The sequence below is a fragment of the Tinamus guttatus genome, unplaced genomic scaffold (genome assembly GCF_059628265.1).
Source record: "Tinamus guttatus ecotype Peru unplaced genomic scaffold, ASM5962826v1 Tinamus_guttatus_pri_ptg000716l, whole genome shotgun sequence".
NCBI classification, from domain to species: domain Eukaryota; kingdom Metazoa; phylum Chordata; class Aves; order Tinamiformes; family Tinamidae; genus Tinamus; species Tinamus guttatus.
In genome coordinates, this window is record NW_028289250.1 from 157689 (window position 1) to 175465 (window position 17777).

Consider the following 17777-nt stretch of genomic DNA (forward strand, 5'->3'; position numbering starts at 1 on the left):
CAGGGCACCGCCCGCCCCCTGGCCGCCAACCGCGGCGCCCGCGTCAGCCGAACCCCTTCGTTTGTTTCCGGAAGGGGCCGGTGAAGTCCCGATCCCTTCCGAAAAGGGCGCCGAGCCCCTTCGGCAGCTTCCGTAGGCGCAGTGGAGGGCGGCGAGCGCCCTCGGCTCTCTCCGGCGCGGCGGCGGAGGCCGGCGCGGCGGGCCCGGGTGCCGCATGCGGCTGCTCTCGCGGGCTCTGCGCGTGGCACAGGGGTGCCGGGTGGGCACTCTGCCCCCGCGAGGCCACCGCGCAGCGCCGGCGGCACCACGGCCATGGCGGCCGCCTCCGCGGCGCCCGCTCAGCGCCGGGCCTCGCCTGGACGAGCTGTTGGCCGCGCCGTCCGTGCGGCGCCTCCTGGAGGAGAGGGCGCGGGGCGGCGCCGGGGCGGGGCCCGAGCTGGCGGCGCGGATCCGACGGCTACACGACAAGGAGCAAGAGCTGCGCGACACGCAGGAGCTGGCGCGGCAAGGTAAGGTAAGGTAAGGTGAGCCGAGCCGAGCCGAGCCGAGCCGAGCCGGCCCCGCGTGGCTTCAGCGGGGCGGGACGGAAGGCCCGGAGAGCCCGCGCTGGCACGGGGCCTCCTCGAGCTGGGTGGGCGGGAGCGAGGGGGGGACGATTTGCATAGGTCGCCGTGATTGGAGGAGAGCCCCGGGGGAGGGGCGTGGGCGGCCACGTGGCGCCGCGCACGTGTGCGCGCACCTGCAGCGCCGCTGCGCGTGCGCGGAACGGGGACGTTACCGTTGAAATGACGGTTAACGGTAGGGGGCTTTATACAGGCCCGGAGAGGCTTCGGCGGCTACCCCGGAAATACGTGGTTTTGTTCCCGTTGCTTCTTAGGGAGATAAGAAAAGCTAAGAAAATTCAGGGCAGTTTCCCTTTATATTCTACGGCAAAGGCAAGAAAACCTCATGAGCTGGGGAAAAGATGAAAATAAATGTGGACTAGTGTGAGCGGATAAGAGTCATCTACAGACAGAAGAAATGTTATGAAGGCAAAGGGAAACTACTGCCATTTGAAGGAAGAGTAGAATCAGTGTTGCTTTTGCATAAAACTGAGATAATCCTATTGGGATATAAAACTTTTTTTTTTTGATACTTTTTGGCTGCAGATATTTTCTTTACTCACTGCTCTGAAGAAAGACCGCTATACCTGCTTATTCATTTAAGAAGCCATAACGTCTATCTAATATTTATGCTGCATACCAAGGTTTAACCTTGTATTGTGATGCTAGCAGTGTGCTTCTAGCACACAGTGAACATTTTTTTTCCTTACATCACACTGCATTTTGAAAGTGACTAGAAATCAAAATGTGGTAAAACAACACAGACCAGTAAACATTCCCTAGAACATTAAATAATCGTTAAATCATTGCTTATTGGTTCCTTAAATATTGGTTAAATAAAGCAGCATTAACAGTGGTTGGTGATTCAGAAGTCAATCAGTGTGGAAGAGAGAGGAGGGAAAAAAAAAAAAAACCCACTAATCAGTGACCTGAAATAGGGCAATGTCAATGGAGGTTCTCCTTTTTCTTCACCTTTTCAGAACTTGCTGAAGTGGCTAGCGCTACCTGATTTAGAAGTGGTTACAAGTGCTTGGACAACAGTAACTTTGAGCACTTCTGTAGCTTATCCTTTAAAATATATTTAATGTGCTAACTGATTTTAAGTTTATGTTTGCACTTTAAAATGGGCAAGTGCAGTTAAATAGATTATGTCTTAAAAGATACAGCACAGGTGTATTGTTTGACTGTATTGAATTTGTCATTCCTTAATTTTTGTCCTTTTTGCTACAAGCCCTATGTTAATGACTAGCCCTTAATAGATCACTAATTATTCTTAAAATATACGCAGGGTTACAGATAGCCAAATCTCCATGCTTAAAGTGTTACGACTACTGAACTGTACACGCACATACCGTTATATTTTCAGCTTCCTTCTTCTGGAGTTAGTTGAAAAAAAATGATTAATTCAGCAGTGTTAAACCTGATCTATAAAGTCTAAGTTTCCTTTAAAATTGTTGCTGCCTGTTTCAGCAGCTGCAGTGCTGAAAAGGTATGTGGCTACCCTGAGGCTAAACCACCAGTCTCAGCCAAGCTCATGTAGAAGCTTGCTCCCTGGCTGGCTGTGCAATAGTGTCATTTTATTAGTGACATTTTCTAATTGTGGAGGTTACTCTTTCTTCTGGGAAAGTGAGCTGAATCAGTGCAGATAGGAGAGTGCTTAAGCTGATGCTGTAACTGAGGAATCTATGTGAATCTACAACCTCAGTATAAGGATTTTGTTTATTTAATGCTTTACAAGGCCATGAAATGGCCAGAAAAAAAAAGGGAGGGGAAGGGTTTAATGTATTAAATGTATTAAAATTGTAGCACAGAAAAACAGCTGTAATCATAAAGTGTTAAAGTTGATCAGTCAAGTAACGCTTCAAAAATATCAAATTCCTCTTATTATGCAAATGTTTTTTCACGCCTTTGTTTTCAGTGATGAGATGCATTAGAAGTTTTGCAGCTGTTCTGGCTTAACTTGACAGAAATAAAAACAGTCTTTTTAATGAAAAGCATCAGTTATGGGACTTCTGTGCTCTTTAAACCTTTGATATTCCTACCATATTGGGCAACAGAAGGTAACTTTGTAGAATCAGAGCATGGCTGAGGTGGGAAGGGAGATATGAACATTCTGCAATTCCCCTGCTCAGAGCAGTGCCAGCCGGAGCAGGTTACTCAGCACTGTGTCCAGTCAGATTTTCAGTATCTCTGAAGTTGGCTGAAGTTGAATATCTCCATAACTGCTCTAAGTAACCTGTACCACTGTTCAAATATCTTCACAGTAAAAAAACCTTTGGTTTTCCTTATATTTAATGGGAATTTCCTATACTCAGGCATCCCATGTCTGTTACTTGAACAACATCAGAAAACACTCTTAACAAAAATTGTTCTTCTTTACAGATCATTTTTTTTTTTATCCCTCACAGATTTAGTGTGTTTTTTTATTTGGTGAGTAGTTTGCTCAGACAATATTTTTCAGAAGATTTTCTGAGAGTGACAATGATTTTAAGTCTGATGATTAACCATGCTGTATTATTTTAGATGAAAATGAAGATTTGCGAAAGCTTGCTGAACGGGAAGTCATTTCCTGTCAAGAAGAGATAGCTGAACTGAAACACCAGGTTAGAGTCCTTTGAAAAGCCTTTGATGCCCTTTCATTCTTAAATATGAAATGCCAAGGTGTTCTCTCATCAAAATAAGATATATGCGATTGTGTATGTAAACCTCTTTTCCCTTTCCTCTCCCTCCCAACTGTAGTATCAACCACTGCCCATTTTTTAAGGAAAATGAAAAATGCAGACTCAATACATAGATAGTCTGTGAATGCCTACTTGTATCTGAAACTCTTTGAATCAATAAAACTTGGTGGGTAAGTTCTGTAGTTTGTTTTGTATTAGTGTATGTGGATGTCTACTGCTCAGCTTTGGTAACATTGAATTTGTATAGTATCACACATAAACAGGTTTTGAAAATGACTTTTTAAAACTATGTATCCAGTTTCAGACCTTCTATTTTATTTAGGCTCTACATAGTATCTATGGTATGTTGTGTCAAAATATTTCTCTGCACATAAACACCTTATTACAAGACTTCCAATTTTGCTGTTGGTGAAGAAGCCCATATTTTCATATTCTTTATTCATTCAACAGTGGTACAACAGTAATTTTATAATCATTTTTGTTAATATTTATAGAAAAAAGGATGTAGCAAAAGGGGAAAGAGAAATCTACAAAAAGATTTCACCTAAAGCTAGTAGATGGACATTTACAAATCATCCTGTAACCAATAGCCTGTAACATTTATTATACATTTTTGGGGTTCTAATACTCTGGTAGATCTTTCAGTTCTTCAGATCAATATAGGGGCACCTCTCTTTTAAAAAGAAAATAATTACAGCTGAATTCTTGTTGAAGGAATATAATCCTGAATATGCATATATACCGTCTTCATTCCTGAGCTGAGATTGGATTAAAAAGGAATCTGTTGTGAAGAGAGACATTCTTTTTTTTTTTTTTTTTTTTTTTGCAAGCATCAGTGTGTATTCTATGGTGTACAACATGGTACAGTTGTACAGTGCTCCTGTTCTGTAGAGTTTTATAGGTCTTGAATAAAAACTTCCATCAATGTGAAAAGAGACAGGGAGCAGATTCCCTCCTCCCTCTTCCTGACCAGGTATTAATGCAACGGGCATCAGAAGGCCCTGGGAACCCAGTTCTCTGGAAAATCAATGAGATACTGCAGAATGCCACATAGAATGATTGCAGACTTGGATGAGATTTCATCTTGCATGGCTTTTCATCTGAGTGGTGGATTGTGATATCCAATTGAAAGCTTAGATGCATATTTTTGTATTCACAGATAGTGTTGCTTTTGATTCCTTCGGAAGAAACAGACAACAGTGATCTTGTCATGGAAGTAACTGCTGGAGTTGGAGGACAGGAAGCCATGTTGTTCACTTCAGAGATATTTAATATGTATCAACGATATGCTGCCTATAGAAAGTGGAGATTTGAAATACTAGAATACTTTCCCAGTGAACTAGGTCAGTAGTGAAAATACTTAATATTTGTGATTTTAATCTCAGTCATTTAACTCATGACGCTTGTGTTTGCTGTCTACAGGAGACTTTTTCATTGATCTGTTTAAGAATCAAAGATTATTTTAATTTATGAACACAATTTTCTGCAGTTTTTGTATTTGAGAATGGAATTTCACTTGAAAAGTACTGCTAAGTACTAAAATACAAAAAAAAAGTTTTGTAGGAAAGTAGAAATGAAACTGGATCGAGCAAGTGAGACAAATATGTTTTAGCTTTATTTTCTTATAATAACAGGTTAGATATGTTGGTCTGTTTAGTTACTTGATAACTTACGGATCACTTTGGTGGCAGGCTGAATATTTGTCCTATTATGACTTTCTTGGCAGAGACAGGAAAATTGTATAATCAAAACTATTCTCAGAGCAGATTTTTTTTTTCATTCTCTGCTCTTCCTTCCTTGCACCTGTCTGAACATTTTTACCATATTTTCTTATACATTTTCTGATGTCCTTTCACTTAGACTGTCAAAGATGATCCTTTTTATGCCTGAGATAGCTTTTCGCCTGATTAATGAGGCAAATCATGAGCCCTAGAGCTAGCATAAGATGAGCCGCGACCTGTGGCTGGTGAAAAATAGGGTCTTTATGTGATGAAGCACTGTTGAGTTAGTTTACTGCATCTCATGAAACTGTATCATTACAAAGGAGAGGCTTGGAAGTTTTACATAACAGGTGAAAGTCTGATAGTGGCACATATCAATTCTAGCTTGATCAAGCTAGCTGGAAACATTGTTTCACAAATTTTAGGCTGCCCTCCTGTCCTTGTGTTCTTCTGACTCCTTTGCATTTGCGCTTGTGATTGCGTGACTGCTCAGAGTCTTTCAGGAAGTTAGTCTGACTAGAAAACAGGGCATAAAAATGTGATTAGTTTTCAGGTGATCCAGCACAAGGGAGGAGGAGAAATGCTCATGAGGGGCAGGAGAAGATGAAATGAATGGCTGCTAGTGTATGGCCGTGAGAAAACCAGGATCTCCTGTTCTAGCAGCAAGAACCTTTGATCATCTAAAGCCAACTGTGAGAGTTCATCCAAGTCATGGCAGTGAAGATAAGGTGACAGGGATTGCAACTTCAAACTGAGAAATTGAATATTAAGCTGTTATTAAGAGTCTGGACTTGCAGAATCTGTCTGTGTTAACACATCTGCATACTTGCTGATATCCATGCTGTGTCATCAGTAAAGCTGACACATTTTTCTAAGCTATATTTTCCTGTGGAGGAATACACATATTATAAGAAGTTAGGAAAATTTAACTGCATTTGCTTTTTTTTTTTCTTCTTCTTTATATTGATGGATTATTCAGTTTTAATTAGTGCTTATGCCTTGGTTCTTAATACTCTTAATGGATAGATATAACTGAAATGTAGTTTGAATTCACCTAAGTGGTAAGGTGAGAAGTTTAAAAAACTGCTTATTAATTCAGCTGCAGAAAGATTTTAGTAAGCTTGGAGACATAGGAAACACATGGCATTAGGCATTATCTGTTTGCCTTTGTCATTGACTTAATAGTACTTTCAAACATTTTGAATCTCTTCTATTTCTCTTCTGTAGAAATTCACACAAAAGAAATATCCACAACTCTACTAAAAAACCTTCTGTTGTCATTGAATTATATGTCCACTTCTAGTGAGGATCTTTCAGTCTCATGCCTTAAGACCTTTCTAGACATAGTACAGCTTTTGATTCATTGTTACATATTGAAGATGAGGATAATGTTCAAAAAATGGTATGGATGGGGCAGTACAATAGGATATCAGAACTTGGGAACTTAAAAATTTAAGTACAGGCTTGATTTACTCTCTGTTTTCATACATCCTAAAAAAGGATGCCTGTTGCATATACAGATACACTTTTTTCAAGCCAACTGGCTTACTTTTCAGTGATTTTAAATTTAAGATAAAGTTACTGATTTTAATTTAATATGGATTTCACTTACATTTCTGGTTTATTAAAACACATAATAGAATCTAATAAAAAAGTTATATATGCAAGTCTGTAAACTTTGTTTAAACAGTAGCCTTCTTTAGATTTCTTCTTAGTAGGTAACTTCAGTTCAACTTTTTTGAATCAGAGGTCTCTCTTTCACCATTTCAAAATCTCCTTCTAGAGAAGTTGCTATTATTTCGATTAATACACTTTTAAATTTTGTGAATTGAGTTTACTCTTATCTATGTAGACTTGTTATCACCAGTAAGCTCTTTTTATGGTCAAGAGGTCATTTAAGTAAACTGTTTGCGCAGTTTACGTGAAGATAGAGACATGACGAAGTTACAGCACAGCTCAGTGTTGAAAGGGGAAAGTCTTGTTTATCCTTATTTATGACTAGGCAAACATGTGCAGAAACTGAGCCTTTTTAGCCTTTAAGCCTGTGTTAACCTTTTAGCAAATTGCATTAACATACTAAGGTTAGATAAGTGTAAACAGATTATGAAGAAGAGGCTGAGTCCTCTCCTTTCGACATGTGTCAACATGTGGAAAGGGAAGGAGTGCTACCCTTTCCAGCAAAGTTTAGATGAGCTGAACCTGGCCATCACATACAACTGCACCTTCCAGAGCACAGCTTCTCAGTCAGCCTCAGGGCAGTTTCAGCTTCCCCAGTTGCCAGCCTCTTGTTCCTTTCAGCTCTAGTGATTTTGACACCATAGTGCTAATGGATCAATCCGCTGATTTGGCCTGAAATCTATTGGATAGTTTTAAGTCATATATGACTTAATTTGCAATTCTGTAGTTGCAAGGGAAAGGGTGTGGTGTTTCAATATGCTTTTGGTGAAAGCTCATTCTTAGATGAACAGTGAACCCCACACCCTCCGATGCGTTTTATAGATTAGAGTAATACTTTAACCTAGTTAGCATCCTGTCATATTTTCCTTTTGAAACTCTTGCTTTCTGAGTCAGTACATATCTATTGTAAACTTTTGTCTTGCTGTTTGCTTGCCTGTGTAATGAAATGGAAAGTTTAGGAAGCTACGATGTCAATATAGAGGCAAGTAAAGGCATCTCTACCCTTTGTGTACCTCCTACAGTGCATTTTCTAATATTATTCAATTGCATGTCTACATATTATCAGGAATTGTGGGACTGGGAATAAGCTGAGAGGTAGGGGGACTGTAGGAAGCACTGCTACTTAAAACGGTTTTCCAGAGTGAACCGTAATGTCCAAAGTGACTTTCCTGTGTTTAGGAAAAACTGAGTTAAGGATATCTGCTGTTAATGGAGGCTATTGTGTCCCATCCACACGTATTTTTTTATATTTTTATGAACTGCATGAGCAAAATCATGGCCCTACATTAAAATGTCAGCTCCTACACTTCATAGATCTCCAGAATTAAACTAAAAGCTGAACAGGAGCATGTGCAGACCAAATGGATGTTAAGCAAAGCTGTAAATAAGAAGCAGATATAGGGAATTAGAAATAAGGATCAATTTGGTCACTTAAATGACATTATTGCTTTACCCCAAAGAATATCTTTTTGCAAAGTAAAGATCTAAGATGCACATTAAACACAAATCTACATCACTATTTATGTTCTACTTCCAGCCTTATGGTGGTATGCAGAGCCACTTGTTTCTGTCTCTGTAAACTGTCACATAAAAAAAAATGAGAGTGCAAATTCACACCTTGATCTGTGCACATCAGCTTTTCAGGATAGAAGAAAATATTTTCTTTGAAAGAGGCAAAGATATGCTTGGCAACATCCAAAGAGATCTGTTTGACAGGCTAATGATGTGTAAAAACCTTTTGGTAAAAGGGTAGTGTAAAATGTTGCAGTTTGAAAGCTGTAGTGGTGGTGGGAAGGAGGAGATATCAAATACTGTGTTATTTATACGCCCGACTCTGGCAGGATCGGATTCACAGTCTGTGTACCATAGGTCTGATCACCTTCGCAGGAGCGAATCAAATTCCCAAATACTGTGATCAACTATAAGCTCGACTTTAGCAGTATCGGATTCACGAACAGTCCGTCAACTGTAGGTCCGATCGCCCCCCCCAAACAAGTAGCCAAGTTCACAAACAATAGGATTTATTCAAATGCAACATTTACAAAGCAGGTTTCCGATGTCAGTACAGAAAATTCTCTACTATAGTGTGGGGTTTTTAGCTACCTCTGATGTACAAATGTGCAATCATCACTCACCCCAGAAGATAGGAGAGGGCTCTCAGTCTCCAGTCTTCTCAGCCAGTGTCCCAATCCAAGAGAAGGAAAGGGAGATAAATCCGTCAACTGATCCTGGAATTGTGATGGATTCTTCCCTCTCACTTCTTAGTCTCCTCAGGGGGCATTCCAATCCGAGGGGAGGAAAGGGGGTTCAGTCGACGGACTGAACCCAGTTACAAAGGCTTCTTCCCTCCCTCCTTTTCATCCCTAGTTCACCTTTTGTACTTTTCTTTACATTCAAGTGGAGCTTGAGTGATTAGAGTCATACCTAATATTGTTATTGATTGGGGAAAAAGCTTCTTGCTTTCATTTAAAGGTACAGTCAATCGAAAATCTAGAGCGCATGCTCCGTGAGGAGTGGTGTTACCTTGGAGGTGGGTTACTTTTGGGATGGAGGTGTCTTTTGACGTTATAATAAGCAAAGTTCAAGCAAAGTTCATCCAAGGGAGTGATTTGCCACCCTTGCTGGCTCAGCACCGCACATGTTATCGTATATCTCCCATTGGACAGCTGCTGTGCAGCTCATGAGCGGCCCAGCACAGGGAGTGCAACAGAGTTTGGCCGCGATGCCTTCGCTCTGCTCCATCCGCTGTTACTGCCCTTTACAGCTGCGAGGAGGGCGGCTTGTGTTGCCCAGGGAAGTGTGGAGGAGCTGAGTCCGTGTGCGTACCAACCATCCTGGAAGTGGCAACTGTGTATCACCCCAAGCAAGCTTCTGTAATGCCAAAAGTTCTTTTAGGCCCTAGTTATTCTCTAAGGTCCTCATTCTTCAGGCCATTCTTCCACAGTTTGTGTCTGTTTTATTGGACTACTGCATTTCATACTAATGTGGAAATTACCATATATGCTGGTAAATGTATCTCTGAAACAGTATGGCCTAGTTATATGTCTTTTCAACCAATTTCTTGGACATTTCATGATAAGTACCACTGACACACATATAATCACTACAACTTCAAATTCTCTCAAGCAAGTGACAGATTTGGCTGCAGCTCAGGAGACAGACCATACCATGGTATATATGTCAGTGCCAGGATAAGTGTGAGAGAAAAGGCAGAGCATTAGCTGTTGCTATGAACTGTTTATTACATAATGAATACTTGTCAGTAGTGCTATAGCATTGTGGACATTGACATTATTTTTTCTCTGACATTGCCTGCACATGCTCGGGTGCAGAGGTTGCTTATTATGGGTTCTTTTAGTACTTGCTTTTATATGTAAAGGAGTAATTATGTTTCAATACTAACAGTGTAGTCAACTACATAAATTATTTTAGGTTGTATAAGAATCCTTTTGTTCATTGGAATGGTGTTTGTATAATATTAGAAAGATTTTACAGTAGTTCTCAGAATGAAATTTAATTATTTAAAACGCAGATATTGGCAGATATTCTTACTTGTTAAAATACCTGCTTTGTGGTCATACTTATTCTACATGTGATACATTAATCTTGCAGAATTAATAGTAGACAATGTCTGTAAATTAAATCACTAAAGCATTAGGAATGTTGAACATTGCTTTTGAATCAAAGCAGTAAAGATTTGTACAAGTAGGAACCAAATATAAAAAATCACAAGATCAAAAATGAGATGAAAGAGAAAGGAAGTAAAAAAAATAGAGGCTGTTTTCCAGAAGCTTGACTTTAAAATAAATTTTAGTAAAGTTGTGGAGAATATTAAGTTTAAGTAGAACAAAAACATATGCAAATTTGCTCAGTAGAGGTGAAAAATCTGACCTGCATCCTGACTGATGATTTTCTTCTGCTCTGGTGGCTTTTTCAAATTCTGTATTGTCTTCACTTTAATTTTTAAAAGTTGCTATCTTGTCCCTATGGTATAAGGTTGTTGATGCAGCGATTCTTTACTTAGTCTGTAGACAGCCTAAACAGGATTTCAGAGAAATATGTGCCTCCAGTTTTCCTAGCTGTATGTTGCAAGACTTCAATGGCAATATTCTCTCACTGTTTCATCTCCTTGATTGTTCTCATGGGGCACCATGCACTGTACTGAGAACTGGATCAAGGAACTGATAAAGAGCAAGGGAAGAGCAAAGATGAGGGGAGAATGGGGAAAAACAAGTATAAATAATAGTCATCTTTAAGTTAAAATTTTTGAATGTTCTGATCTTTTGAAAGGTCTTAATGTTACCAAGTATGGTCCTTTCCTGAACAACAGTAAAATGATGATACAGTTTTTGACTGGTGACAGTTTTTGAAAGGTGACTTTCAAATTTTGATCTTTATGCAAACTTCCTACTGGTGCTAGTGAGAGTTCTATTAGTGCTGGATGATTGTAAGTTTATGCACATAATTTCATGGTTCATAAACAATCTTTTTATGTATATAGATAAGTTAAATTTGCCTCCATTAAATTAATTTGACAGCCCATTATTTGAGAAACTGTATGTCTGTTTTTGTTTAGAGTTTGCTTCCATTTTGCCTATAATTCTGACTAAGCATTTAAATGGCAAATTTCTTGTTTTATTTAAAAAGCAAATGACAGTGACGTCTACATAGAATGTTAGAATTATAGTAGGATAGCACCAACAGTTTTTTACAACTTTACATCTGTTTTCTTTTGTATTTAAGGTGGCCTAAGACATGCAGTTGCCAGTATAGCTGGTCTTGATGCGTACAAATGCATGAAATTTGAAGGAGGAGTGCATCGTGTTCAGCGGGTGCCAAAGACAGAAAAGCAAGGACGCATTCACACCAGCACAATGACTGTCGCAATATTACCCCAACCCACTGAGGTATTAGTATAATTGATTTACCATGGATAAAAACGTCACTGGCAATGAACTTAAAACTTAGATACCTTAAAATTGCCCTGTGAGTTGGCATGCATGTTTTATGAAAAACTCCAGATTTTAGAGTAGCAAAGACTGAATTGGTGTAGACCTCATAGATTTGGCTTAGAAATCTATGCTTTTCCCCATTTTTATAGTATCCACATTTTACTCTTCTAAAATGTATTTTCTTACTGCATTTGCTTCATTACCAATGACATCATAGCTTTGGGTTTGTTGTTGATGTTTTGTCTCTTGTTGAGAACTGATGAGTGCATTATTCCTTCCTCTGCTTCCCGAGTTGTCTCCAGTCTTTCCACCCAGAAAATGTTGCTTCTTTCCAGAGTCCAGAATATGTTCCATTTTAGCTAAAACTCATCTGGCAAGTTCAAATATTAGTTAACTCTGCTGTGAGGAAGTGCAGAACTTTCAGAAGAGAGGAAAGATGGACATTAAGGGATGGCTATGCCATAAACTACTCTCTGACTTCCCTGCTTCCACTCTGTTTTGTTCCAGTCTGCTTACAAAGATGTGTTGTATTTGTTAAAAGTGGGTCTGAACTACCACTAATATTTTTTTCTAAAAAAAAGAGTTTATGGAAAAAAAAAGTTGAATATATAGGCTTAATAAAATAAAGCCAGTATGCATATTTGAAAGAAAGAACATAGATGTGTTCTTTTTTCTTTTGTCTCCCACAACAGATGAGGCTGAAAATTAATCCAAAAGATCTACGAATAGACACTAAACGAGCTAGCGGAGCTGGTGGCCAGCATGTCAATACCACCGACAGCGCTGTACGGATAGTTCATATTCCAACAGGTAGATTAATTCTTTCCTTTAACACACGATCGTCATTTTAGAACTACTGTCATAATTGCAATGCAGTACCAATTTTGCTTACTAAGAAATCTAAAATCTACAAACATGGCCTCAATTTGCACCAGAGGAGGTTCAAGTTAGACATTAGGAAGAATTTCTTCATGGAAAGAGTGGCAAAGCATTGGAACAGGCTGTCCAGGGAAGTGAGGGAATCATCATCCCTGGCAGCGTTCAGTAAACATGTAGATGAGGTGCTTAGGAACACGGTTTAGCAGGTATAGTGTTGAGGGGCTTATGGTTGGACTCGATCTCAGAGGTCTTTTCCAACCATAACGATTCTATGATCTTTGTATGTTTCTGACTTCCTGAATTTCATTGTAAGAATTACCAAACAAAATTATCTATCTGCAAAGGGCCTGATGAAACAGCAGTTCACTTGAGCTGTATATAAAACAATTGATAGTGTCTATATCTCCATGACACAAAATTACCAAAAATTTTACAAAAATTATCTAGTTCTTTTTCTCTTAAGTGTATGACTAATTTAACCGAACGTCAGAAATCAAGACTGAAAAGTTCTAGGACAGCTACCAAGTATAGAATAATTTCCAAATCTTTCTTTTAAAATTTATCTTTTTTTAACCTTTATAATACTTTAGAAAACAACAGATTATGTGTTTAGCTGCAGGTGAGACTATCAAGATAATAGTGCATCCTATTCATTATGAACCAAAATCCCAAAAATAATTATTGCTACAAATAAAATGGCTAAAATAACCTCCCCGCCCTCCCCCCCCCCCAAAAAAAAAACGGATGTCTGGAGCTTTCTGTTTTCTAGAAAACAACTGTTTTATACAACTAATTTATTTTCCAACCTGGATGACAGTAGAAATGATCATTTTTGCACATACAAAAAAGTAATAGTATTCTAATTTTTTTTAGTGTTTTGTGCTCACCCCTTTTTTGTAACTGTGATTACTACCTACTTCAGCAGAAAAGCTGTTCATTTTCATTATACTCTAAAAGCATCCAAATAATTTCTATGAAAAAGCTGCACTTAAGCTTTAAAAAGTGGAAAAAGAATTGAAGAAATAGAGTAGGTTAGGATCTGATTACCTGACTTCTCTTGAATAGTCTGTGAAGGAAAGATTGCTCTATTTCCTTCTTAAACTGTTCTTTTAGGTGCTATCTACTCCAGAGTCTCTTCTGCATTGCAACTTCTATTTGTCTTCTGGCTTCTTTCCCATACATTGCAGATGTAGTTAGGAGGCCCATTCCCAGAACTCAGAGAAAATATAGGTGGTATAAGATAAAGCCTCAGATTAGAGCCATTGTATATTTTATTGACATTTTTAAACTTCTTTCAGAGCAATCCACAACAGCTACCTTGACTTTCATTGCTTTTTATGTCATCTTTTTCTCTACCACAAATATTAGCCTTTAGGACCTCAAGGTAATCTTGAGTCCTTTTTACCTCCACATATCCAGATTTTTACCATCCATTACTTCATATTTGTAGAATACAGTAATATATTCTACACTTGTTACATCACCTCAATAAAATAGAAAGTAAACAGTAGAATTGACAGAATTCTGTTTAAAATATTAAAATAGTAGTAGAAATCTTCATGCAAAGATTTTGTGTTTATGCATTTGGAATGATTCACAGAACTTTTTACCCTAAATCTCTTGACATTTTCCTATTCTTTCTTTGCTGTTCATCTTCAGTTCTATACAACTGTGCTCTTACTTCCTCTATTTCTCTCGTATTAACTCTGTTCACAGGCCTTTATTTTGACAGAAAGACTTGTCTGTAAACAACTATTTCATACACACATATTATGTTAACTTACCTAAGTATGCTGTAAGCTTACCAGAGTTACTTACGGTAAATCCAAATGGCTGTTTACTCTGTACTATCTTTTTGCTGTATTTCTTTTCCATCTCGTTTTCTTAGTTCTTTTTGGTTTAAGTTTTTGGCAGGGAGAATGTATACCTTTTCTGAAGAACATGTTGCCAATTTTTGTATAGTCTGATCATATTACATATACTTATTGCCCAGTGCATAATATTGCTTCTTAACTCCTAATTTTACTTGAATTGTGATTGAAAATTATTGACGTTAAAATATTATTCTGTCAGAAGACACAGTTAGATCACCTCATGTAGATTTTACTTTGTTGTTACATATCCAATTAGATTCTTTTTTTTATGGCTTACAAGAGCTGTACAACTCAACACTCACCTGTCCTCCAAGCTCTACTGTGAGATATAAATAACCTGAGACTTTTACATTCTCAGTCTCCAAAATATTTGTTGAAGAAAGAAGCTGTTTATTTTAATCTTTAATAAAAATTTTACAGAATTTGTGAAACCCTTTTTGTATGTGTTACTATTAAGTGTTAAGTCTCGTGATTTTTTTTTTTTGCAGGAATCGTATCTGAATGTCAACAAGAAAGGTCTCAAATAAGAAACAAAGAAAAGGCTATGCAAATGCTTTCTGCCAAACTATACAATCTCAAAATGGAAGAAGAAAACAAAAAGCGGAACAGTGTCCGAAAGATTCAGGTAAGTTTCACCTTGCAAAGACATAACTCTGTATGTGTGTATGTGTAAGAGGTAACTCTTGTTTTATTGCAAGTGGGAAATGGAACTGTAGTGGAACAGGAGAGCAAAAAGGACTTGTATGAGACAAAGAAATAAAAATTACATTCTAGGTCAGCAACATAGATCAGCAGAAGAGAAATTCTAGCAGCCTAGTGAAACAAACTGGATTGGAGCATGAATAACCAGAACAGTATTAGAGAAAGATGTAGTAAAACTGGTCTTTTAGATACTTAACCACAATTACTGTAATTAGTGAGCTGGTCTTAGTATTTTGTATATTTATGAAAGGAAGAGAAGGATTTATATTCAGATGCTTAAGCCATACTTCATTCTTTGTATAAAAAGAATGTGATCATGAACCACTTCTTTTTGTTTGATAGATTGGGACTAAAGGAAGATCAGAGAAGATCAGAACATACAACTTTCCGCAGGACCGGATTACTGACCACAGGATAAGCAGATCTGTGCATCATATTGAATGCTTCATGTTAGGGGAAGACATGCTAGATGAAATGATACAATCCCTGAGAGAATATGCTGATTATGAATCTTTAATGGAAATTATTTCAGAAAGTGAAAAAATAAATCCAACCTGAACATTGCTCATTGTCAGACCATATTGCAACAGATACCGGCATTTGTGTGCCAAAGAGCTTGTTGGAGCACTATCCAGAAGATGGAACTGCTTTTCAGATCATGAAAGGCAACATAACTTGTTTCCTCCTAATCGATAAACAGTTTTTTTACTTGCTGAGTAAAAGACTTTATATGAGACATTATTGCTGCAGGAATACACTTAAAAAGTAAATGTGACTGGTCCAGAAGTGCTTGCCGTTTTTACTTTCTCCGTGGAGAAGATACTGATACACCACTCTCAAAAGGTAGGCAGAAAAAAAGTGAGCTATTTCTGGTCCCAGTTTTCATTCAAACGGTAGTTTGGGCAGCAGTAGCTTGCCTGAGTTAACAAAAAAAAAAAGTGTTGTTTTGTTAAGAGTCATTGGAGGATCACGATGTATGAGTGACTCTGCTACAGATCCAGAGATTTCACAAAGCAGATTTGTTAGGACCGCTTATGCACTGCATGGGAGAGAGAGTTCTCCAAAGTGCATCTCCTTCATGGCCCTATGGCACTTATTAAAAACAGAAAGAATGCTTCAGGAATATCCCCTTTTCCAATGAAAGCTAATGAAGCTAAGAGACAAGTTACATGAATTACGTTGGAAAATAATATTTTTGTTCTTGAATCAAAAATGAAATTAAACATTAAGATGATGTTTGGCTGTCTTGAAGGCTGATAAGATTCCAGTCTCCATTTGGCTTCAGTTTTTCAATTTCTGTTTACATTTTTGATTTGCTCTCCAGTTTATTCATTTTCTAAAGATAACATGATACGAGTGGCATCTTGCTGTAGTGAATTCTTTTCTTCTATTTAATACCATCTTAAATCAATTGATTTAAAAGTTAAAGAAAGCAAAGCTTTTGTGTTTCTAATCTACTGATATATGTGTATATCAGTGGATAAATAAGAATTTTAACTTTTATATTAGACTGTTTTACAACCACAATATAGGTAATAGTGAAAACCCTGCAGCCTCCATGCCACCTTATCCCATCATGCATTGTATATATGCATACACATAATATATTTTAAGTAGAAATATCAATAAATACTCAGAAGCAAAGGAAGAACTTTACCAGAAATAGCATTTACTTTTGAATTTATCTTTAATTAAAACCCATAGGAAAATTAGAGTAAACAAAGTAAAGCAACAGGGTGTGCTACAGGTGGCAATATGCTTATAGAATAGCATCATTATAAAAACCCTGTATAAAATACAGTAAGGAGTGCAAATACAAAAGTGATTATTATCAAGTTCGTATTTATCTTCTTTTAGATGTATTTAGTCTATATCTGGAAAAAATGCCCGTGGGAAAAAAAAATCTATAGAATCACTTATTACTCTTATCAGCTTTGTTTTCTAGGAAATACTACGTAGTAACTATAATTAAGTTCCAAATCTTTACATTAAAGATTTAGGAGTGTTTATATGCATAAAATGAGATATAGGTATTTCCTGTTGGTGTTGTATAGGTTCCTGTATAGGTGTTCCTGTTGGAGACCTGAGGCATACATTTACTAACGGGTTTATATACACAGCTGTCACACAAGGAAATAAAAATAAATGCTGATGCATTTTGTATAAAATAATTAGATATTCATTAAGCAGAAGCTAGGACAGAAGGTTTCATCTCTGCCAGACCAGTGTTGTAACCAGAAAACATTAGAGCACTTCTTACACTCTTCTTGACTTTACTAATAACCAATTTATCTTATACTAGTTGATAGAAGGAGGATGAGATGTCTTCATTTCAACTTTAGCTCTATATTCCCCCCAGCAAATAAGGGATATCACCAATATCTATTGCATAGAATTCAGTAGTGTCTCTGTCTTCTATTCTTGTTTGTCCCTTGAACAAACACGAGGTGCCACATCACATAGCAAGCGAGCAATGTGAGAAAAGCCAGGCACCGCCAGGTGATTCTGGCAGGAGGCTGACAGAGGAATCCCAAACCTCCCTTGTGACAGTGGTATATAGACCCTCATCTCATGTATATCAGATGGACTTCTTTCCTGTAAGATGTCCTGTGCATCCAGCCCTTGGACCTTACAGTCAGCAGTACCTCCTGGCAAGCTTTACTGCTTAAGGATTTGAAGTCTCTTTTTT

At 38.0% G+C, this 17777-nt stretch overlaps 1 protein-coding gene across 1 annotated transcript; it reads left to right on the forward strand.

Annotated features, from left to right (window-relative positions):
• The first annotated feature begins 190 nt into the window (after nt 1-190).
• MTRF1L (mitochondrial translation release factor 1 like) lies at nt 191-15651 on the forward strand. The gene is made up of 7 exons (XM_088537062.1): nt 191-509; nt 3126-3205; nt 4443-4626; nt 11425-11588; nt 12326-12443; nt 14875-15011; nt 15431-15651. Exons 1-7 carry the CDS (start codon nt 215-217, stop codon nt 15644-15646), a joined length of 1194 nt encoding a protein of 397 aa, XP_088393188.1. The 5' UTR covers nt 191-214; the 3' UTR covers nt 15647-15651.
• Nucleotides 15652-17777: the final 2126 nt, after the last annotated feature.

Coding starts and splice junctions, on each gene's coding strand:
- MTRF1L (XM_088537062.1), top strand. CDS start 215: ATGCGGCTGCTCTCGCGGGCTCTGCGCGTGGCACAGGGGTGCCGGGTG. Junction 12,444..14,874: donor GATAGTTCATATTCCAACAG/GTAGATTAATTC, acceptor TTTTTTTTGCAG/GAATCGTATCTGAATGTCAA. Junction 15,012..15,430: donor ACAGTGTCCGAAAGATTCAG/GTAAGTTTCACC, acceptor TTTGTTTGATAG/ATTGGGACTAAAGGAAGATC.